A 25,293-nucleotide genomic window follows, 5' to 3' on the forward strand; every position below is an offset into this window, starting at 1 on the left:
CTACCCACAGAGATGGTAAATCCGCTTGAACTAATGAGCGATACCGGAAAAGAACCCCGCCCACCTCTGCCCCTCGACCTCAATCACAGGGTCAAGAAACAGACCTGGGTCAGATAACATAAAGTGTTACCACCAATATCCAATGGAAGACCCGTAGAACTGAAATAGATTTATTTTTGACTGTCATTTGTAAATAAGATGCAAATTCTTGATTAATGTCTTTAAATATTAAAAGCAAACAAAAAATTAAATTTTTTTAATATCATCACAAGAGCTGTGTTATTGTAATATAAAGATAAGCATTTATGCTGCACTTAAAGTTAAAAAACCATTATACTTTGACCTGCAACAGAGTTGTCAATCTATGCCTTAATGTTGTCCCACATAGCACTCTGAGTGTATATGTATCAAACAATCCGCTAATTAAAAACTCATCGATATTGATTCACTCTGTCACATTATCTAAAGAACAGAATTTTAAAAATCAACAGACAACTTCTGCGTATCCATGTTTCAACAAACGCTGAATGGAAGCCTTATGATTAATGATGTATACACTAATTTTTTAACTAACATATTTGCAATTAAATAATTGTCTAGAAACAGAAACCAGTAGCAATTCCAATTCTGAATATAACTTTTCACGATTAAATTTTCTTTGATATCTTTTTTTTGTACCAAAATAGAGTACATGTACTGTAAAATTAGAAATACACACAATTAATTTTTGATAATTTTAATAGTCATTTTTGATTATTTTGTGGGAAAAAATTCCTTGTGAGAATTCTAGTTTCCATAACTATAAAAAGGAAAAAATTATGTTGTAGATAAACTTAGAATGCTCCTAAATTTTGAAAAATTTTGGTCAAATGAACATCTCTGACTGTACAGAAAAACTCTGGTTTTTTTGGGTGGTCTCCAAACAAAGTTTACTAGATTACCTTATCAAGATACAGATTTAGACAGAAACGTCAGAAATGTTTAATATACTAAAAGAGCTATAAAATTTATACTTATTGGAAATACATATCCCCTTTCCATGCTGGAATGACTGATTCTTACCTTTGCGACCAGTGTAGATCATGATCAGTCAGTCTCTTTTTGATAAGCATCCCTTTTAACAGTTAATGGTACTGTCTAAATTGGAAGATGGACAAGTTCATTATAGAAATTTAGCAAGGTAAGGGTTATTGCTAGAAAATAACCAATTTCTATGGAACTCTTATTTACTGTGTTAATGACTATGCTTACAATATTTTTGTGTTTTCTTTCAAATTGTGTAAGTTTCTGATCATGAGAAAGTATAAAATTGTGTGTAAATGTATTGTTGCTGAATAAGTGAGTAAGTCAGTTGTCTGGAATATTAATGTAAATATTTTTAACTGTTATTATTTTTATGCCAATCTGTGATAATGTTTATGAAAATAAAAATTTTTCTAAACATTAGCTGTGTTTCTGGGTTGATCCAGGATATTTTATCATAAACAATTTACCTGAAACTGGAACATTGCGTCTAAAATTAGTACAAACAGTAAATGCAGGAGTCAGTTATGTTTTTACAATGTACAAAATGATGACAAATTTCAGGCAAAAGTTCTTGTAATCCCAAAGCAGTATATTACAAGGCAGTCCCCCCGAAAGACAGCTAAATCCCCTGCCACTGTTATGGATAGTGAAAAGGGGAAACCTTTGACCTTGACATGTGACCTTGACCTTGAACTGACATGGCTGACTCATGAATTTGCACATCATCCCCGATTAGGTGATCATTTGAACCCCAAATTTGATGAAATCATTCAAGGGGTTAAGGAAATACAAACCTTTGACCTTGGTTGGAACCTTGACCTTGAGTTGCCATGGCTGAATCACAAGTTCTTGATGTGGTGATCATTTGACCAAAGTTTTATGAAATCCTTCAGAGTGGACATAAAATGGAAGGCTCAAACCTTTGATCCTAAGCTGTGACCTTGACCTTGAGGGCCGGCATGGCGACTCAAGAGTTCTGTAAAATTGTCCCTTTAAAGAGGTGATCATTTGACGCAGGTTTTATATGAATCTTCAAAGGGGTTTAGGGATACAGAGCAGAGACAAAATTTAAGGCTAAAACCTTTAACCCTTGAGTTGTGACCTTGACCTTGAAACCGACATGGCTGACTCATGGTTTGCACAATCGTCTTGATGAGGTGATCATTTGAAACCCCAAGGGTTTTATGAAAAACCTTCAAGGAGTTTAGGAAATATGGAGCGGACACGAAAGTGTTACAGATGGAGGACAGACTGAGATCAATTCCTACACCCCCACACTCCCAACCACTCGTGGGGGAGGATTAAAACTGTGGTTGGAGATGCATTACAAGATGGTAATTTAATCAAGCAAGTTTCAAAAAGTAAACAAAATATGAAAATACAATTTATTTCAGATATTGCTATTCAGGTCTTTCTGAAACCTAGACAGGGATTTTAATTTATCAAGTAACAGTTGTTGTTTGAACAACACTTCAGCGAGTGAGTTGGTTTTTTTCAACACACAGCTGCAAAAAAGTCTTATACAGCAGAGTTGTATTTAAAACAAAACACTGAGTTGTGAAAATACATTCAATGAACAAGTCTTGAATCGTCATTTCCATGTACCTGGAATGCAATTATAAACTAGAAGATGATTTTGTAGAAAAGCGCCATGTCTCCCTCAATGCCAAAAGTCGTTTAGGCAAGAAGTCAATAGGGGACCACTAGGAGCGAAAGTCAAAGAGACGCTGTGGTTGGCTGCAACAGGGGTCATCTACTTGCTTTTCAAATCATCCCACTAAGTTTCAACATTCTGGGCCTAGCAGTTCTCAAGTTATGAATTGGAAACGGTTTTCCATGTTCAGGTCCCTGTGACCTTGACCTATGATCAAATGACCCTAAAAGTATTAGGGGTCATCTACTCTGCATGTCCAATCACCCTATTAAGTTTCAACACTCTTGGTCAAGTGGTTCTCAAGTTATTGATTGGAAAGTGTTTTCTATGTTCAGCCTCCTGTGACCTTTGATTGAGTGACCCCAAAAACAATACGGATCATCTACTTTGTAAGTCCTAACACCCTATGAAGTTTGAAGGTTCTAGGTCAAATGGTTCTCAAGTTATTGAACGGAAATGGATATCATTCTCTATCTGCTACAACCTTGACCTTTAATAGTGACCCAAAAATCAATAGGGGTCATCCACTCTGCATGTCCAATCATCCTATGAAGTTTAAACATTCTGGGTCAAGTGGTTCTCAAGTTATTGACCGGAAATGGTTTTCCATGTTCAGGCCCCTGTGACCTTGACCTTTAATAGAGTGACCCCAAAATCAATAGGGGTCATCTATTCTGCATGTCCAATCATCCTATGAAGTTTCAACATCCTGGGTCAAGTGGTTCTCCAGTTACTGATGGGAAATGGTTTTCCATGTTCTGGCCCCTGTGACCTTGACCTTTAATAGAGTGATCCCAAAATCAATAGGGGTCATCTACTCTGCATGTCCAATCATCCTATGAAGTTTCAACATTCTGGGTCAAGTGGTTCTCGAGTTCCTGACCGAAAATGGTTTTCCATGTTCAGGCCCCTATGACCTTGACCTTTAACAGAATGACCCCAAAATCAATAGGGGTCTTCTACTCTGCATGACCAATCATTATATGAAGTTTCAACATTCTGGGTCAAGCGATTCTCAAGTTATTGACTGGAAATGGTTTTCCATGTTCAGGCCCCTGTGACTTTGACCTTTAATAGAATGACCCCAAAATCAATAGGGGTCATCTACTTTGCATGTCAAATCATCCTTTGAAGTTTCAACATTCTGGGTGAAGCGGTTCTCAAGTTATTGATCAGAAATGGTTTTCCATGTTCAGGTCCCTGTGACCTTGACCTTTGATGGAGTGACCCCAAAAACAATACAGGTTGTCTACTCCATAAGCCCTGCCATCCTATGAAGTTTGAAGGTTCTAGTCAAATGGTTCTCCAGTTATTGATCTGAAATGAAGTGTGACGGACAGACAGGGCAAAAACAATATGTCTCCCCAGCGGGGGAAGACATAAATACCTAACTAAGGCACTAGTGGGTTAAATTTATGCTGAAATCACAAACAGAAAAAAAATGGAAAAACATTCTTCAATTCTCATTTAATCAACGAGTCTTACAAATACATATAACCCGTTTATATCTTTATTTTACATTTTTAAAAAAAGGAACTGTATAAAGCACAAGTAAATACAGTCACTAACTAAACAATCATACAATCACATCTTTCCCATCAAAACTTTCCCATGATACTTTCCAATGTTTAAACTTGACGGTTTTCAAGACAGAAGAAATGTACCTTCAACAACTTTCTCAGCAATATATGATGTCCTTATTCAACTTCGGGTTTATCCTAATAATCTAGGAAAGGTTCCAGCCTCAACCACTTTATGACAGTTCAGTAGATGATCACTCTAAGACAAGAATATGTTTATCACAAAAGCAGCACCTGTTATTTTTTATTTTCCTTCGCCCTCCTTTTTCCCCCGGGAGATGATAGGGCACATATTCTTTTTTTCCCTCTAGCCTCTCGTCTTTTTCTCATTTCATCTTTAAAATCTTCATGTTCATCCCTGAAAAGAAAATGTACCAATTAATTATTCTTATGGGACATTCAGTCATATACTTTAGTTTTAAACATTATTTATTTCTAACTAGAGCTATCACTAAAGGTGATGAATGTACCCCCATGCATGCACTGACACAGTACACTGCAATTTGACACACACAAGACTGCATAATTATGTGGACTGTATGTATATACCTGTAATGTATACAGTATAGTAACAAAAAACAAAGTCCCATAACTATGCAGAATATTTATCTAAAAGAATGTAACATGCACCATGCACAACTAGGGTTGGTACTGATCACTTGTGTGAAGTTTCATTAAATTGTGTGCAAGGGTTTGGTAGATTAGGCACGCACAAGATTGCACATGCAGACTGTATGTACATAGTATGTTAACAAGAAACAAAGTCCCATAACTCTGCAATTTTTGTCGCTGAAAGAACCTAACATGCCCCATGCACAACTATTGTTGTTACTGATTAGTTGTGTGAAGTTTCATTAAATTGTATCAAGGGGATGAGGAGAGATGGTGTGCACAAGATTGTGTCTATGTATATAGTATAGTCACAAAAAAACAAAGTCCCATAACTCTGCAAATTTTTTTTTCTGAAAGAACCTTACATGCCCATGCACAACTACTGTTGTTACTGATCACTTGTGTGAAGTTTCATTAAATTGTGTCAAGGGGATGAGGAGAGATGGTGCGCACAAGATTGTGTATATGTATATAGTATAGTAACAAAAAAACAAAGTCCCATAACTCTGCAATTTTTTTTTCTAAAAAAACCTAACATGCCCCATGCACAACTACTGTTGGTACTGATCACTTGTGTGAAGTTTCATTAAATTGTGTCAAGGGGATGAGGAGAGATGGTGCGCACAAGATTGTGTCTATGTATATAGTATAGTAACAAAAAAACAAAGTCCATTAACTCTGCATTTTTTTTTTCTAAAAGAACCTAACATGCCCCATGCACAACTACTGTTGGTACTGATCACTTGTGTGAAGTTTCATAAAATTCTGTCAAGGGGATAAGGAGAGATGGCGCACACAAGATTGCATCTACGGACAGACGACCAGACGGACAGACAGACAGACAGACGGACAGACAGACAACCTGAAACCAGTATACCCCCCCTTACAACTTTGTTGTCGGGGGGTACAATAATGCAGATATAAGCACTTATGCAAGCTACTATCAGAGCACCAGTAACAGTTATGTCCCATACAATTTGTCTTGTCATGACAGATTGACAACTTCAAGCAGGTAGAAAAAGGTGAATTTGGTACATGTACAAACAAGAGCTGTTGGAGGACAGCAACGCTCGACTATTCAACAGCCTTGTCAACTGAATGAAGACAAAAGTCGAAAACGTGATATAATCTTGTAACAAGAGGACCATGATGGTCCTGAATCGCTCACCTGTTCCCACATGACCCAGTTTTGAACTGAGTATGACGTTGTTTTTTCTATTATTTGACATAGTGACCTAGTTTTTGAGCTCCAGTGACCCAGTTTTGAACCTGACCTAGATATCATCAAGATAAAAATTCTGACCAATTTTCATGAAGATCCATTGAAAAATATGGCCTCTAGAGAGGTCACAAGGTTTTTTTATCATTTGACCTACTGACCTAGTTATTGACCGCACGTGACCCAGTTTCGAACTTGACCTAGATATCATCAAGGTGAACATTCTGACCAATTTCATGAAGATCCATTTGAAAGTATGGCCTCTAGAGAGGTCACAAGGATTTTCTATTTTTAGACCTTCTGACCTAGTTTTTGACCGCAGTTGACCCAGTTTCAAACTTGAACTAGATATCATCAAGATAAACTATCAGACCCAAATTTCATACAGATCCCATGAAAAATATGCCTCTAGAGAGGTCACAAGGTTTTTTTTATTATTTGACCTACTGACCTAGTTATTGACTGCATGTGACCCAGTTTCGAACTTGACCTAGATATCATCAAGGTGAACATTCTGAACAATTTTCATGAAGATCCATTTGAAAGTATGGCCTCTAGAGAGGTCACAAGGTTTTTCTATCTTTAGACCTACTGACCTAGATTTTGACCACAGTTGACCCAGTTTCGAACCTGACCTAGATATCATCAAGATGAACATTCAGACCAACTTTCATAAAGATATCTTGAAAAATATGGCCTCTAGAGAGGTCACAATGTTTTTCTTTTATCTGACCTACTGATCTAGTTTTTGATAGCACGTGACCCAGTTTCAAACTTGATCTAGATATCATCAAGTTGAACATTCTGACCAATTTTCATGAAGATCTTGTGAAAAATGTGGCCTCTAGAGAGGTCACAAGGTTTTTCTATCTTTAGACCTACTGACCTAGTTTTTGACCGCACGTGATCCAGTTTCGAACTTGACCTAGATATCATCAAGGTGAACATTCTGACCAATTTTCATAAAGACCCCATGAAAAATGTGACCTCTAGAGTGGTCACAAGCACAAGTTTACGACAGACGGACTGACGGACGACGGACGCTGCGCGATCACAAAAGCTCACCTTGTCACTTTGTGACAGGTGAGCTAAAAATGCACAACAGAGTTATGGAACCTGCACAGTGCATATCAGCTTATGACAGTGGACAAGTGTGTGAAGTTCCAATCCATTCCCATTAGTCTGTACTGAGATACCAGCTTACACACAAAAACCTTAACCAAAAATTTCTAAGTTCGAAAAAGGGGCAAAATTTTGTAAAATTGCGAAGTAGAGTTATGGACCCTGTACATTACATGTCAGAACATGACAGTGAACAAGTATGTGAAGTTTCAATCCATTCCCATAAGTGGGAACTGAGATACCAGCTTACATACAAATACTGAACCAAATATTGCCAAGTCAAAAAGGGGCATAATTTTGTAAAAAAGCAAAACAGAGTTATGAAACCTGTGCATATAAGTCAGTTCTTCACAGTGAATAAGGTGTGTGAAGTTAGATACCAGCTTCAAAACAAAAACTTAACCAAATCGGGACACTGGTGTAGACACCGACGCCGACGAATGGATAAGTCCCATTATAGCAGTAACTTTTCTTTGAATAGTCGAGCTAAAAATTATGCTGCGTTTCATTCATCAAAGTAACTGATTAACTGGATGTCATGCAGAAATCTGACATCATGATTCACGTATTATAGCTCTGATACCAGTCTGCGTCTCAACCGTTGTTTGTTGCAAAACATACATAAATGGACCATCTTTGTTAAACTGGCTATCAAAGCAAGTCCTGTTAAAATTTTAAACAGAACAAATAGTTATCTTATTTCTAATAGAAATAAGCACTTATGCAAGCTACCATCAGAGCTTCAGTAACACTTATGTCCCATACAATTTGTCTTGTCATTACAGATTGACAAGCAGGTAGAAAAAGGTGAATATGGTACATGTACAAAAAAGGCAAAGCCGTTATAAAGTCATTCAATATGCTAAAAAATACAAACATTTTCCTTAAAATATCTTCTCTAAACCCACCTGAATAAACCATGAGCTCTAAGGCCGTCCATAAGTTGTTTTAATTCTCTGTGACGAGGATAATAATCCACAATATTTGGATCTAAATGTGCCGGCTTTCCAGAAAATATTTTTACCACTCTCATAGATTTCGTATCTGTCGGTCTAGCAACCTCTCCAAATATTCTGGCAGAGAGCCTTGCCATACGCTGGGCATACTTGGATGATGACATATTTCAAGTCCTTATAATTCTGAAAAATTAAATAAAACACACATTACTCAGGTCTGAAAAATCATTGTTTCTGATTACAATACTACAAAATATAATTTCACACTGAACAAGAGCTTGTAACAAGAGGGCCATGATGGCCCTATATCGCTCACCTGTTATCACTGCACTTGAGGACAAGAAGGTCCTTAGAAAAAATATCTAAGTCCAAAGGATGTAGGAACACCAAAGGGAAGAAATTTAACCAAAAAGAAAAAAAAATTCTTACAAGGTTTAGATATGTCGAAATACACCTAAAAATTGGAGGTACCATCCATGTTGTACCACAGAAAAGTGGTCTCGGTTTTTCCCTATGGCCAATAATAAAAAAGTTAATAAAAATAAGCTATTTATAGTAATGTAAAAGGGAAGTAATTAAAAAAAAATAATATTGTAAGTGAACAAAAGAAGGATCTGCCAAATAAATCTGCTGACATACATGAAATTTCAGATCAGTATCTTCATTAGTTATGGAGATATACCCATTTTAATTTGAAATAAAGGGACGTAATTTGCAATAAAATCAGTTCATGGAATCCAATATTTATTGTTGTTGAAGATATTTTGGAAGTTTGTATCAAATAAAACCATAAATGAAGTCTCTATATGGCTGCAAAAGCCAAAATAGCCAATTTTGGACCTTTAAGGGGCATAACTCTGGAACCCATGATGGAATCTGGCTAGTTGAAGAAAGGAAGCAAGATCTTGTGGTGATACAAGTTGTGTGCAACTTTGGTAAAAATCATATCAAAAAATGAAGCTGCTATTGTGCAGACAAGGTCAAAATAGCTAATTTTCAGGGGCCATAACTCTGGAACCCATTATGGGATCTGGCCGGTTCAAGAAAGGAACCGAGATCTTATGGTGACACAAGTTGTGTGCCAGTTTGGTAAAAATAAAATCATAAATGAAGCTGCTATTGTGCAGCCAAGGTCAAAATAGCTAATTCTGGCCTTTTCAGGGGCCATAACTCTGGAACCCATAATGGAATCTGGCCAGTTCAAGAAAGGAACCAAGATCTTATGGTGATACAAGTTGTGTGCCAGTTTGGTAAAAATAAAATCATAAATGAAGCTGCTATTGTGCAGCCAAGGTCAAAATAGCTAATTCTGGCCTTTTCAGGGGCCATAACTCTGGAACCCATAATGGAATCTGGCCAGTTCAAGAAAGGAACCAAGATCTTATGGTGATACAAGTTGTGTGCCAGTTTGGTAAAAATCAAATCATAAATAAAGCTGCTATTGTGCAGACAAGGTCAAAATAGCTAATTTTGGCCCTTTCAGGGGCCATAACTCTGGAACGCATAATGAGATCTAGCCAGTTCAAGAAAGGAACCGTGATCTTATGGTGATACAAGTTGTGTGCAAATTTGGTTAAAATAAAATCATAAATGAAACCGCTATCGTGCAGACAAGAAATTGTTGACGCACGCATGCACGGACTGACAACGGACGAAGGGTGATCACAAAAGCTCACCTTGTCACTATGTGACAGGTGAGCTAAAAAGGATTTGCCACCCCCTTCCCCACCTCCCACCTGCACATGAAAGCCTATATTGTAAGAAACTGGGCTTGTAACTTTGAGCATGCCTTGACCTGATGAACCCCTGACAATAGATGATCATCATGATAAGGTTAGGATCTTTGTATTTTCTCCCGCAGGTTTACTTTATATCAAAAGATTCTGCTAATTTTTGACATATTCCTGAAGGTATATCCTTCATGAGTATGTAATACTACCACCTAAGAAATGATAATGATAATAAAGTACTCAAATTTATTTATATTCATAACTCTGTTAAACTACCAGAAAAGTAAGGTGGTATGTGAATAATGAGACATTAAATGTAAAAGCACTGACACTTAGAGGTCAAACCCCCCTCCCCTCTCTCTGCCCCTGCCAAATATTGGCCAATATTTTTAGTCTTTTAAAAAATACTGAGCACATGTCTCAAACATTGAATATGTTTTGTTACAAATTCAACATGTTTTAAAAAATTACCATTTACTATCAATGCAATAACATGAGCTGTCTGTTGACAGCACGCTCGACTATTCAAAGTTTTGAAGTAAGTATGGGGTCTAAATATAATCAGAGATTTTCAAAGAAAAGAAGGAAAATAGATAAGACAAACGATGTACCTGTATTTGTGGAACTGGACAAGTCTTGCACTATATGGCAATGTGTAACTTATTATTAAACTAATTTCTATGTCAAAAAAGCGCCATAACTGAGCCAAATTCCTTGTCCTACATGTAGTTATGTAGTCTTGCCTACATATGGAGACTATGATGGTAAAAAAAATGGTCAAAGTTTCAAAGCCATACAAATGTATGTCAAACAGTTTAGATAAAATATAGACTTGTGCAAAAACTGAACCAGTACCCAAGTCCAAACAAGAGCACCGCCTTGCGGGTGCTGACGCTCATCTGACTTTTTTTTTGTATAATAGAAATATTGTCCTACCCATGATTTTCTAAGTCTAAAAAGGGCCATCATTCTTGCAAAAAGCAGGATAGAGTTATGTTTCTTGATGTACAGTGTCCACTTATGATGGTGAAAAACTGTTGCAAGTTTTAAAGCAATAGCTTTGATAGTTTATGAGAAAAGTTGACTTAAACATAATACTCAACCAAGAAAATGATTTTCTAAGTCCAAAAGGGGCAATAATTATTGCAAAAAGCAGGATGGAGTTATGTTGCTTGCTGTACAGGGTCAGCTTATGATGGTGAACAAGTGTTGCAAGTTTCAAAGTAATAGCTTTGATAGTTTAAGAGAAAAAGATGACCTAAACATAAAACTTAACCAAGAAGTCTGATATTTTCTAAGTCTAAAAGGGGCCATAAATCTTGCAAAAAGCAGGATGGAGTTATGTATCTTGCTGTACAGGGTCAGCTTATGATGGTGAACAAGTGTTGCAAGTTTCAAAGCAATAGCTTTGATAATTTAAGAGAAAAAGTTGACTTAAACATAAAATTTAACCAAGAAATCTGATATTTTCTAAGTCCAAAGGGGCAATAATTATTGCAAAAAGCAGGATGGAGTTATGTTGCTTGCTGTACAGGGTCAGCTTATGATGTTGAACAAGTGTTGCAAGTTTCAAAGCAATAGCTTTGATAGTTTAAGAGAAAAAGTTGACCTAAACACAAGAGCACCGCCTTGCGGGTGCTGACGCTCATCTGATTTTTTTTGTATAATAGAAATATTGTCCTACCCATGATTTTCTAAGTCTAAAAAGGGCCATCATTCTTGCAAAAAGCAGGATGGAGTTATGTTTCTTGATGTATAATGTCAGCTTATGATGGTGAAAAACTGTTGCAAGTTTTAAAGCAATAGCTTTGATAGTTTATGAGAAAAGTTGACTTAAACATAATACTCAACCAAGAAAATGATTTTCTAAGTCCAAAAGGGGCAATAATTATTGCAAAAAGTAGGATGGAGTTATGTTGCTTGCTGTACAGGGTCAGCTTATGATGGTGAACAAGTGTTGCAAGTTTCAAAGCAATAGCTTTGATAGTTTAAGAGAAAAAATTGACCTAAACATAAAAATTAACCAAAAAATCTGGTATTTTCTAAGTCCAAAAGGGGCCATAAATCTTGCAAAAAGCAGGATGGAGTTATGTTTCTTGCTGTACAGGGTCAGCTTATGATGGTGAAAAACTGTTGCAAGTTTTAAAGCAATAGCTTTGATAGTTTAGGAGAAAAGCTGACCTAAACATAAAACTTAACCAAGAAAACTGATTTTCTAAGTACAAAAAGGGGCAATAATTCTTGCAAAAAGCAGGATGGAGTTATGTTTCTTGATGTACAGGGTCTGCTTATGATGGTGAACAAGCATTCCAAGTTTCAAAGCAATAGCTTTGATAGTTTAGGAGAAAAGTTGACCTAAACATAAAACCTAACCAAGAAATCTGATATTTTCTAAGTCCAAAAGGGGCCATAAATCTTGCAAAAAGCAGGATGGAGTTATGTTTCTTGCTATACAGGGTCAGCTTATGATGGTGAACAAGTATTCCAAGTTTCAAAGCAATAGCTTTGATAGTTTAGGAGAAAAGTTGACCTAAACATAAAACTTAACCAGGCAACGCCGACGCCGACAACCGCTCAAGTGATGACAATAACTCATCATTTTTTTTCAAAAAATCAGATGAGCTAATAAAACTTAACCAAGAAATCTGATATTTACTAAGTCCAAAAGGGACCACAAATCTTGCAAAAAGCAGGATGGAGTTATGTTTCTTGCTGTACAGGGTCAGCTTATGATGGTGAAGAAGTATTTCAAGTTTCAAAGCAATAGCTTTGATAGTTTAGGAGAAAAATTGACCTAAACATAAAACTTAACCCAGAAATCTGATATTTTCTAAGTACAAAAGGGGCCATAAATCTTGCAAAAAGCAAGATGGAGTTATGTTTCTTGATATACAGGGTCAGCTTATGATGGTGAACAAGTATTCCAAGTTTCAAAGCAATAGCTTTGCTAGTTTAGGAGAAAAGCTGACCTAAACATAAAACTTAACCAGGCAACGCCGACGCAGACGCTGACGCCCGCTCAGGTGATGACAATAACTCATCATTTTTTTTCAAAAAATCAGATGAGCTAAAAAGGCCATAATTCAGCCAAATATCTTTGACATAGTTACATACCCTTGACTACAGATGGAGATCATGACAATGAACAAATGTTCAAAGTTTCAAAGCCACATGTCACAAACGTGGACTTGTATGGAAAAGTGAACCAATTTCCAAGTCCAAAAAGGGCAATAATTCAGCCAAAATACTTGACAGAGTTATGTACTCTTGCATACAGATACAGACTGTTAAAATAAACATGTGTTCAAAGTTTCAAAGCCACATGTCAAAAGGTTTTGCGAAAATGTGGACTGGTATGAAAACCTCAGCCAAGGTGTGACACCGACGCCGACACCGTGGTGAGTAGGATAGCTCTACTTATATTTATTTTTCGAAAAGTCAAGCTTAAAAGTAAAGATAACTTACTTTGAGCATTTCAACACAAATTGCTTGTCCAGAAATACGAGAATTGATCCGAGCTTGGTTGGTGCTTCAATTCACCAACAGAGCCGGGACACAGACGATATCATCAATGATTTACTATAATAAAAATACTCACCTTCGATGTCATCTACCGCGATGGCCTAGAGGTCTAAGGTGCTGGATAATAACATCGCATATTTTTTGTCAGGGCCGTGGGTTTGCTCAACATTAAGGGAGATTTTTTTTTTCAAATGTAATTTGTAATATTTTGTTTTCTTTTTAATGATAACAAAGCAGTCTGAAAGACAGCTGAATCCCCCGCCACTGGTATGGATAGTGAAAGGGTAAACCTTTGACCTTGAGCTGTGACCTTGACCTTGAACTGACATGGCTGACCTATGAATTCTGCACATCATCTAGATGAGGTGATCATTTGACCCAAGTTTCATGAAAATCCTAAAAGGGGTTTAGGAGAAACAGAGCTGAAACCTTTGACCTTGAGTTGTGACCTTGACCTTGAGTTTACATGGCTGACTCATGAGTTCTTGATGAGGTGGTTTAATGTAAATCCTTCAAGGGGTTTAGGAGATACAGAATGAACACAAAATGGAAGGCTCAAACCTTTGACCTTGAGTTGTGACCTTGACCTTGAGCCGACATGGCTGACTCATGGGTTCTGCATATCGTCTTGATGAGGTGATCATTTGATTAAAGTTTCATGATTATCCTTCAAGGGGTTTAGGAGATACAGAGCGGACACAAAATGGAAAGCTCAAACCTTTGACCTCAAGTTGTGACCTTGACATTGAACCGACATGGCTGACTCATGGGTTCTGCACATCATCTTGATGAGACGATCATTTGACCCAAGTTTCATGAAAATCCTTCAAGGGGTTTAGGAGATACAGAGCGGACACAAAATGTTACGGAAGGACGGAAGACGGAAGGACGGAGACCATTCCTGTAACCCCCCACCACTTGTGGCGGGGGAATAAAAACAAGAGCACCGCCTTGCGGGTGCTGACACTCATCTGATTTTTTTTGTGTAATAGAAATATTGTCCTACCCATGATTTTCTAAGTATAAAATGGGCAATCATTCTTGCAAAAAGCAGGATAGAGTTATGTTTCTTGATGTACAGTGTCCACTTATGATGGTGAAAAACTGTTGCAAGTTTTAAAGCAATAGCTTTGATAGTTTATGAGAAAAGTTGCCTTAAACATAATACTCAACCAAGAAAATGATTTTCTAAGTCCAAAAGGGGCAATAATTATTGCAAAAAGCAGGATGGAGTTATGTTGCTTGCTATACAGGGTCAGCTTATGATGGTGAACAAGTGTTGCAAGTTTCAAAGCAATAGCTTTGATAGTTTAAGAGAAAAAGTTGACCTAAACATAAAACTTAACCAAGAAATCTGATATTTTCTAAGTCCAAAAGGGGCCATAAATCTTGCAAAAAGCAGGATGGAGTTATGTTTCTTGCTGTACAGGGTCAGCTTATGATGGTGAACAAGTGTTGCAAGTTTTAAAGCAATAGCTTTGATAGTTTAGGATAAAAGCTGACCTAAACATAAAACTTAACCAAGAAAACTAATTTTCTAAGTCCAAAAGGGGCAATAATTCTTGCAAAAAGCAAGATGGAGTTATGTTTCTTGATGTACAGGGTCTGCTTATGATGGTGAACAAGTATTCCAAGTTTCAAAGCAATAGCTTTGATAGTTTAGGAGAAAAGTTGACCTAAAAATAAAACTTAACCAAGAAATCTGATATTTTCTAAGTACAAAAGGGGCCATAAATCTTGCAAAAAGCAAGATGGAGTTATGTTTCTTGCTATACAGGGTCAGCTTATGAGGGTGAACAAGTATTCCAAGTTTCAAAGCAATAGCTTTGATAGTTTAGGAGAAAAGCTGACCTAAACATAAAACTTAACCAGGCAACGCCGACGCAGACGCCGACGCCGACGCCGACACCGACGCCGACGCCGACAACCGCTCAAGTGATGACAATAACTCATCATTTTTTTTCAAAAAATCAGATGAGCTAATAATGTATTCAAGAAAAAAAAAGGTTGCCCACAGCAGGGAGCGAACCTACGGCCCTGACAAATGTGCGATGTTTTTTTCCAGCATCTTAGAACTCTCAGCCATCACGTCAGATGACTTCAAAGGCAAGCATTTTTATTATAACCACTGATGATATTGTCTTGTGTCTCGGTTCTGTTGGTAAATTTGACTGCCCAATATAACCAAGCTTGGATCAATTCTCGTATTCCTTGAACAAGCAATTGTGTTGAAACGCTTAGAGCAAGTGAAATGTGTCGTTTATTTTTTACTGCTTAAAACATGTTGAATTTGTAACAAAACATATTCAATGTTTGATACATAATTATGCTCAGTGTGTTTTAAAAAGACTAAAAAATACTGTGGCGGAGAAGGGAGTAGGGTTTGACCTCCAAGTAGTCAAAATAATTCAACATTTAGATTGTTTTACATTTGTTACGGGGCAATCTAAATGTTAAAACTTTGAAGGACCAAAATAATGGAGAATAAATCACAGTACACATGCAGTCATGTAAAGTTATTGGTTTTATCGCTAGTACATAGGCTGTGTAGACGCGGTAAAATTCGTAACTTTGGAAATTATTTGATAATTTTTATATAAATCAATGAGGAATTTAATCCCCTTTTGATACATGTAAGTTTCAGAAGCTCATCTTCTGATCAAAAGAAATTTCTAGACTTAAAGCATCTAGTGCGGAAAAAGGTCAAAGAGGTTTATAGCCAGTATCTTGAGCACATCCTAAACCTGAATAACACTAATGCCTCACTCCCAAATAAACCAAATACTAAGAAACTGTACTCGTTTATTAAACACTCGAGACAGGAATCTTCCTCTATCCTCCCCTTAAGTATGAAAATAAACTCCATCTAGATGATCAAGCTAAGGCAACAGTACTGAACAAACAGTTTCAGTCTGTTTTTAGCCCCAAATCACCACTAAACCTCGCCTCGCTCAGTAAAATGAGACTAACCCCAGATGGAAATTCAGTCCCTACTATGCCAGATATTAGGATAGGTACAAATGGTATTGAGAAACTTCTCAGCAACCTGAACCCCCATAAGGCCAGTGGTCCTGACAATATCAAGCCTATAATACTTAAAACACTCTCTGTAGAACTATCTCCCATCCTTGAGGTCATATTCCAGAAATCCCTGGAGGAAGGTTCACTTCCATCCCAGTGGAAATCCGCAAATGTTGCCCCCATTTTTAAAAAAGGTGATAGGTCAAATCCAGTATTTTATAGGCCAATGTCATTAACATGTGTCCTATGCAAAGTTCTTGAACACATTGTTTCCTCATCAATTGTTAAGCACTTCACCAACCATGGTATTCTGTATGACCTACAGCATGGATTTAGGGGAAAAAGGTCATGCGTTACTCAGTTAGTTATGTTAGTAAATGATCTGGTCACCTCAGTCTACAATAAGAAACAAGTAGATCTTATACTTCTAGATTTTAATAAGGCTTTCGACAAGGTTAGCCATGAAAAAGTCCTACTAAAAATGCATGAATATGGAGTCAGAGGTAACACACTAAGATGGGTCAAAGGCTTCTTAGATAATAGGATCCAATCAGTAGTCCTAAATGGCACTACCTCTGATGCCTTCCCAGTATCATCAGGTGTCCCGCAGGGAACTGTACTTGGTCCCCTGCTCTTCCTAGCTTACATAAATGACCTCCCACAAAACATCAGCTCCAAAGTCCGTCTGTTTGCAGATGACATGGCAATATATCTAACATTGTCGTCTGCAGACCAATCTGTCACTCTCCAAAATGACCTAAAACTTCTAGAAAAGTGGGAGTTGGAGTGTGATATGGAGTTCAACCCCTCCAAGTGTCAAGTGATCCACGCCACTAGAAGGAAACATCCTATCCCTACCCAGTATTACCTACATGGAGTCCAACTTGAATCGGTCAGCTCCGCTAAATACCTAGGCATGGATATCTCAAATGACCTATCATGGGACAATCACATAAATAGGTCAACCAAAAAAGCTAACCAAACCCTAGGGTTCTTACGAAGAAACATTAAGGTCAAATCCCAACCCATTAAGACCATTGCTTACCAGACTCTAGTCCGACCCCAGCTTGAATATGCCTCTGAGGTATGGTCGCCCCACACCCTAACCCAGTTAGACCAAATTGAAAGTGTCCAAAGGAGAGCCGCCCATTAGATCAAGACTGACTACGGCCGTACTTCTAGTGTAACAGATATGCTACACTCCCTAAACCTTCGTCAACTGGATTTAAGGCGTAGAGATTCTAGGTTATCACTCTTCTATAAGATTCATCATGATCTTGTTGCTATCCCAATCGTAGATTACCTTACCCCAATGACCCGATGTGCCTGCCATGGCCATTCCCTAAGTTACAGGTTAATTACTGCAACCACCGACTATTACAAGTTTTCTTATTTTCCGAGAACGGTGTACCATTGGAACCAACTTCCCCCCAGTGTCGCCCACCTCCCTACCCTAGAGCAGTTCAGTGCCGCAGTTTGCAGCCTTGAACATGTCTCACGCTAGTTATCCCGCCAACTCAAGTTTTAACCTTTTATTTCACCTAAGTTTTTTATTTTTAGTTTCTTCCACTCTAAATTTTTATCTCTATATTCTTTCTCTTTATGATTTTGATGCGCAAAACGTCTACGTCCCCGCAAGGGGTTCAACGGTTATGGAAGATAGAAGATAGTTTTATTTGAATTTATGGCCAATTTGTGACATAATCGGCATTTATTGAGGATGATATGAAGCAATGAAAATTTTATTGGAAATTTCCTCCACTATTTTGGTCTTTCGAGTGTTTGACGTGAGTGGAGATATTTCCCATATGAAAAATTTTTCTCAATATTTCCTAGGATCGATTCAAATTAGACCTCTAGACCTCCAAGTGTCTGTGCAAGAGCGCATGTGGAGAACAAATTGTGCAAAAATTTCAAATAGGAAGAACTCGCTTTAATCATCTATAATATATTTCTGGAATTGATGCCTTTCTTAGTGGCTTTCTATTTCTACACTTTTCGCATTTTCTAAAGTACAAGACTATCCAAATTTAATGTTGTCCGATTACACTTCTTTTACAAAGATGAACAACCGTACTGATAATGTAGATACGCAGGTTTACTGTATAAAAAAAAAGCAAACAATTATTTCATTCACGTGGATTTTAATCCAATGAATAGAAATATTGTAGAAATAAAGTTGAAATCATACACATATTTTTTTCAATGTCAATGTTGTTGTTGTCAATGCCGCACGTGTCCTACTTTTTCCGATATCCGGAACCCGGAAGCTCTGAATGGTTGTAATAAATTATACATCTGTATGTTTAATTCTGGCACTGTTCTGTTCTGTTCTGAGATGTCCACCGTTGACTTTAAAGATGCGCCCAAACTACGTTGGTAGAGATGATAATATCACTATTGGTGATCCACCAAGTTACAAAGACTAGGTGTCAATCCACAGGTCACTTTTTGGGTCAAGTCCTTCCTTCAGAGTCGTACTCAGCAGGTTGTCGTCGAAGGTCACAATTCAGACAATCTCCCCGTCCTCTCTGGTGTCCCACAAGGCTCGGTCCTCGGACCTTGCCTCTTCCTCTCATACATAAATGATCTGCCTGAAAGTGTTAAAGGCAAGGTGAGGCTGTTCGCAGATGATACAATAGTCTATGTTACGGTTAAATCAAACAGTGATGCCCAAGCCCTTCAGCAAGACCTTTTCAGTCTCGAAACCTGGGAGTCTGATTGGTCCATGGAATTCAATCCAGATAAGTGTGAAGTCCTAAGAATCAGTCGCAAAAGAAACCCTGAAATATTCCCTTATAAGCTGCATGACATCGAGTTAAAATCGGCTGATTCTGCCAAATTTTTAGGCGTAACCATTAGTAAAGACCTATCATGGACCAATCATATCAATAATGTAACATCAAAAGCAAAAAATTCCCTAAGATTCCTCAAACGTAATGTCAAAACCCCAAATAAAAAAGTCAAAGAGGTTGCATATAAAACCTATGTTAGACCCCAGTTAGAGTGCTGTTCCACCATATGGCATCCATGGCAAAAATACTTAACCCATAAAATTGAGCAAGTTCAAAGATCTGCAGCAAGATATGTCTATAACGACTACAATTACACCAGTAGTGTCTCCAAAATGATAAATGAACTAAACTGGCAAACCCTAGAACAACACCGTAAGATCAGCTCAGTTACTATGTTATACAAGGTCCAACAACACCTTGTTTTTGTTGACTACAGTCACCTTAGACCTACCAGAAACTTGAACTACTTGAGACCGTATTCAAAGACACATTATCATGCAAACTCCTTTTTCCCAGAAGCATACGTCTGTGGAACTATCTCCCCGTGTCTTTGCAAGCTAGTCCCAACTTAGAAGTATTTGTTGGGCAGCTACCACCCTTCTATCAGTTCTTATGCAACTTCCTGCTTTTACTTTTTAACCTGACCTGTAAAATAGTTCTTTTACTTTATCTTCGAGATGCACATAATCGCTATATTCTTACTATTTTTAACAGCTATCCCTGACAAAGCGCCTGCTAGTTATAATCGATAACGATTGTTAAGCAGTATAACATAGACATAGACACCACGAATAATATAATCCACTTGAATATAATCCAACACCATGAATATGAATCACTACCCCCTTCACACTCAATAAAATTATGTAGCTATTAGCACGTACAAACTTAAGAACTCCACTCTTTTCCCTTGAAACTTTCTTATCTTAAAATAATCATTAATACTTTGGTATTATTTTGAACACTATTCACTGCATCTTTTTTTTTTATGCCCCCGAAGGGAGGCATATAGTTTTTGAACCGTCTGTCTGTCAGTCTGTCGGTCTGTCAGTCTGTCGGTCTGTCCGCATTTTTCGTGTCCGGTCCATATCTTTGTCATCGATGGATGGATTTTCAAATAACTTGGCATGAATCTGTACCACAGTAAGACGATGTGTCGCGCGCAAGACCCAGGTCCGTAGCTCAAAGGTCAAGGTCACACTTAGACATTAAAGGTTATTGCATTGATGGGCGTGTCCGGTCCATATCTTTGTCATCGATGGATGGATTTTCAAATAACTTGGCATGAATGTGTACCACAGTAAGACGACGTGTCGCGCGCAAGACCCATGTCCGTACATCAAAGGTCAAGGTCACACTTAGACATTAAGGGATAGTGCATTGATGGGCGTGTCCGGTCCATATCTTTGTAATCGATGGATGGATTTTCAAATAACTTGGCATGAATGTGTACCACAGTAAGATGACGTGTCGCGCGCAAGACCCAGGTCCGTATCTCAAAGGTCAAGGTCACACTTAGACATTAAGGGATAGTGCATTGATGGGCGTGTCCAGTCCATATCTTTGTCATCGATGGATGGATTTTCAAATAACTTGGCATGAATGTGTACCACAGTAAGACGACGTGTCATGCGCAAGACCCAGGTCCGTAGCTCAAAGGTCAAGGTCACACTTAGATGTTAAAGGTCTTTTTTCATGATAGTGCATTGATGGGCGTGTCCGGTCCATATCTTTGTCATTCATGCATGGATTTTAAAATAACTACGCATAAATGTGTGACACAGTAAGACGTGTCGCGCGCAAGACCCAGCTCCGTAGGTCAAAGGTCCTAAACTCGAACATCGGCCATAACTATTCATTTAAAGTGCCATCGGGGGCATGTGTCATCCTATGGAGACAGCTCTTGTTTAAATTAAGTATTTTCTGATTATTTAGTATTATGTTGTCTGAGTTGCATGATAATATACTTTTTATGTAGTTTCTAATAGGTAAAATAACAGTTACAGCTTATCAGAGCCTTGTATGAATAAGTTTGATGAGTAGTTACAGTCATGTGCTTCCCCATTTTCACTGTTAATTAAAAGGTCTGATTTATGATTAACCTGAATACTTTTACCTATCTACTGACCAGTTTGTAGTGTCCTTAATCTTATTATATGTATCTCATGCAGATATTTCCTAGAGTATAGTTCTAAGTATTCAAGCATAGGTTTTGTGATTTTAATGTCTAACCTTGTATCTAATTGAGTGGCGTCTAACACTAATTGTGTAAATTGTCCAGAAGTCAATTTCAAAATGTGTTCCATTGAAATCTTAAGGATTGAGGTTATCTTTACAGCAAACTGTTCACGTGGCAAGTTAAATTTTTCACACTGGGCAATAAAATGTTCTCTGGTCTCTGGTTGTTTCATACATAAAGGACATGTTGGGGCTACTCTGTACTGATTAAACCTTGACCTATTACTCTGTAATATGCATGTTCCTGTTAAGAGTCTCACCTTCAGTTCTGCTTTTGTACATCAAATATATTTGGTCTGACAGTAGGGTACACAGGGTGTGGTTTTCCACCTTTTAGAGTTAATGGATTAATGTATTTCAAAGAGGTTTTCTCACTAACACCATTCCTCCATTCTTCTTCTACCTTGTTGTTTATGGCTTTTATCAGCATAGCTTTCCAGGTTGCTTTATTGGGGGTGGACTGGATGATATCATAGATTGTCGGAAGTTTGTAGTAAATTAGAAGTTTTCTAGCTTTTGAAAAGATACTGCTTGATTCAATATGTTTAACAGCGAGCTGTCTCATTGCTATGTTGTACTCTATAGTATCTGGAGTTGCCAGGATGGAGTATACAAGATTAAGCAAGTTCTTGTCCAAGATGTTCTTTACTGGTACAATACCCAGTAGGGCAGTGGTTACAATATTTGCTGTTCTTTCTGGAATATGTTGTATTTGCTTTAATGTCTTAATTTCAAATTTTTCCAGTAGATTTACATCTGTTTTTGTAAGAGGTAAAGTCTCTAATCCATATGTGAATCTAGGAGCAACATATGTGGTCCATAGATGAGCTTTAACTTTCTGGGATACGCCATTCTTTCCATGGCATCCAGCACCTAATAGAGAATAAACTGTCCTTCTTCCTGTATTAATTTTCTCTTGGATGTTAGCTTTGCCATCTTTTTTCCTAGTTACACCCAAATGTACAGTTTTGTCAGTAATTTCAATTTCTTTTCCTTGTAATACAAGTTTTACTATATTTTGTTTAGAGTTATACTGAATGACTGAGCTTTTCATTGGGTTGATCTTATATCTGTTCTTGTTACTGTATTCTACAACATTTTTAACCATATTACCTTATTCAGTGTCATTATTGGATAGTAGTCATCTGCACATGTAGCGTGTGGAATTTTCGTTATGCCAATACGTACACCATCAAAGTTGTTTTCTAATTGTTTGAGTAGAGGATTGTTGTATCTCTTATAGTGTCCTGCAGAAAGAACTCCACCTTGTCTCGCTCCTTGAAGCAGGGGAAACTTCTGTGAGAGGTGACTGCTCCATTTGACTATTGAGGTCGTACCTGTATACAAGTCTTCAAGTAAAGGCCAGTCAGCACCTTGAATTCCATCAAAATAAAGTTTATGCAATAAAATTTCATGAGACGTCAAACGCTTTCTGTGTGTCGAGAGTGGTTAAGAGCATCATGTCTTTATTTGCCTTCGTTTCAAGTTGATATTCCGTTACAAGAAAAGCTGATATCAGACTGGATTTTCCTTTTGTGAATCCATACTGTAACTCGGATTGAGTTTTACTTAAGATTTGGTCATGTCTGTCCGCTAGTATTTGTTCAAGGACTTTCAAAGCTACCGGAGTGATAGAAATTCCTCTGTAGTTTGCAGGGTCATCAAGTTTTCCTTTCTTGAAAACTGGAGTAAGGACACCTACTTTAAGAATACTTGGGAGCTGTTTAGTTTCAATGATTTTGTTTATTATTTGTTGTAGAGTCTGAATTACTGCATCCTCCCCAAATTTTAAATGTTCTGCAGTGATTCCAAAGATATCAGCGGCTTTGTTGTTGTTAAGCTTGGTTATAGCACTTTTTATTTCTTGGTAGGTTACCGGCTTCATGTCATTTTGGCTGTTTTCACAGATTTGTTGAATTAACTTTATTTCCTCACTGATTTTATTTTTATATTCTTCATTGAAGTTTACATCTGTGAGGGGTGAAGTAAGATTCTGAAAATAGTCTGCCCATGCTTCAGTAATTTTCTCAGGATCATCAATAGTTTGTCCGTCAATAGTTAAAATTTCAGTTTGCATTGCAGAAGTTGCTCTCTGTTCTTTTATCAGTTTATAAAATGTTTTATCACCCCATTTGGAATTCATGATTTTTTCTAGTTTCTTAAGGTTTTGCTTGTTGAATACTTGTCGTTGTGCCTTCCTTAGCAGCCTTTTTGCTGTTATCATTGCATTACGTTTTTTATTCTCTGGGTTCTTCGGACAACCATCTTTCTTACATTCCCACCATGCTCTTTAGCTGTTCTTTGAAGCATCTTTTACAGTTTTGTCATAACATTTAAAGCTTTTTCGTTTCTTGTTAATGCTTCTACTAGGTATACCCTTTTCCTCTGCGATTTTAAGCGTAGTATTGAAATGATTGATTCTATTTTCAATGCCTGTATAAATGTTACCTTCATTTTCTTTCAGAAGTTCCTTAGTAATTTCTTGATACATCACTGTGTCACATATTTGCCATTGTGGTTTTCTCAGTTTTACCAAGTTTTTCTTATGTCTTTTTTGGAAAAAGAGATTCAACTGAGCGATTAGGCTTACTTGATCAGACGTATTAAGATGCTGATCTGGATCAACTTTAACTGAGGCTGTAACTTCTACGGCTTTACAATTTAACAAAATGTCATCTATTTCAAATTTGTCGAGACCATTTGCATGAATGAAGGTAGGTTGGCCGTTTTGTTTTACATACATGTTATTTTCATGGACAAATTTCTTTTGTCATGTTCATTTTCTGGATTTCGCGATAGAGAAGAATTGAGATCACCAGTATTTGTAAATTTTTGCACTACCTCTGAAAGTTCATCAAGAGTTGCTTGAAATTCACCTTTGGTATTATTGCCTCTAGAAGGCATATATACACTAATTATACAGAGAGCAGGTTCTGTTTCTAATTCAAGAATAGTTAATCGTTCTTGCCCATCAGGTTTTTTCGTACATTTAATGTTCCAGTCAGTTCTGTATATTATTGCGATTCCTCCGTAACCCCTTGGGACTTGTATAGGTGGAATAGGGTTATTTGTCTCAACGGCTTTACTGTGCGCAACATGACTGTCAGAGACTGCGTCCAAATATTTTAATTCAAAATTAAATAACCAGTGTTCCTGTAAACAAATGACGTCGTGAGTTTCTAAAAGTTTCTGTAAGTATGCACTATTGCTTTTTACATTCTTTATATTTAGTGTTGCTATGGATATGTTTTGCTGTTTTTCTTGGGGTTCCGATCTATTCTTGCTGTTGCTCTGCCATGGTCCAAACAATCCTGAGAGTCTGCACCCTTAACTGGTGAATTTTCTACATAAATTGGTTCGCTATAGACACCAAATTTACCTGTTTAGTTTTTTGTACTTCATCACTAGTCGCCTTTGATTCAAAGTAGAATGAAGATTTTGTTTCTCTCTAGGTCTTTTCAGTTTTTCTAATAGTGGCTGTCCAGTTACCATTTCAGCCATTGAAGGTTGTTTCCTGTTAACATTATTCTGGCTTTGCGCAGAATTTAGTGTCTGGTTATTTAGATTTTGTTTTTCTACACTGTGTGTCAGGTTGTGGTTGCGAAACTTGCACAATTGGTTGTTGAGCATTGGAGGATAGATGTTGTACAGGCACTTGTGGAGGTGGCGGCGGAGGTTGTGGCTTACTGTTCCACGGCATCCTACATGCATACTGATAATTCGGTGGTGGCGGAAAATTACATTGTGTCCACATCGACGTATGAAGATATAGTGGTAATATCCATCCTTGATTAGTTATCATGCTCATCTGTTGTGTG

General features: G+C 37.4%; 2 protein-coding genes across 5 annotated transcripts in view; one reads left to right on the forward strand and one right to left on the reverse strand.

Annotated features, from left to right (window-relative positions):
* Positions 1-25,293, forward strand: part of LOC128546145 (uncharacterized) — a 121,013-nt gene that overhangs the window by 71,475 nt on the left and 24,245 nt on the right. The window lies entirely within an intron of this gene.
* Positions 4,133-18,779, reverse strand: LOC123528866 (28S ribosomal protein S33, mitochondrial-like). Its single transcript, XM_045308908.2, has 3 exons — positions 18,634-18,779; positions 8,122-8,352; positions 4,133-4,618 (listed from the first exon to the last, which is right to left on the reverse strand). The coding sequence occupies exons 2-3, from the start codon at positions 8,331-8,333 to the stop codon at positions 4,498-4,500; spliced, it is 333 nt and encodes a 110-aa protein (XP_045164843.2). The 5' UTR covers positions 8,334-8,352; positions 18,634-18,779; the 3' UTR covers positions 4,133-4,497.

Source organism: Mercenaria mercenaria, chromosome 13, assembly GCF_021730395.1.
Source record: "Mercenaria mercenaria strain notata chromosome 13, MADL_Memer_1, whole genome shotgun sequence".
Classification (NCBI taxonomy): Eukaryota; Metazoa; Mollusca; class Bivalvia; order Venerida; family Veneridae; genus Mercenaria; species Mercenaria mercenaria.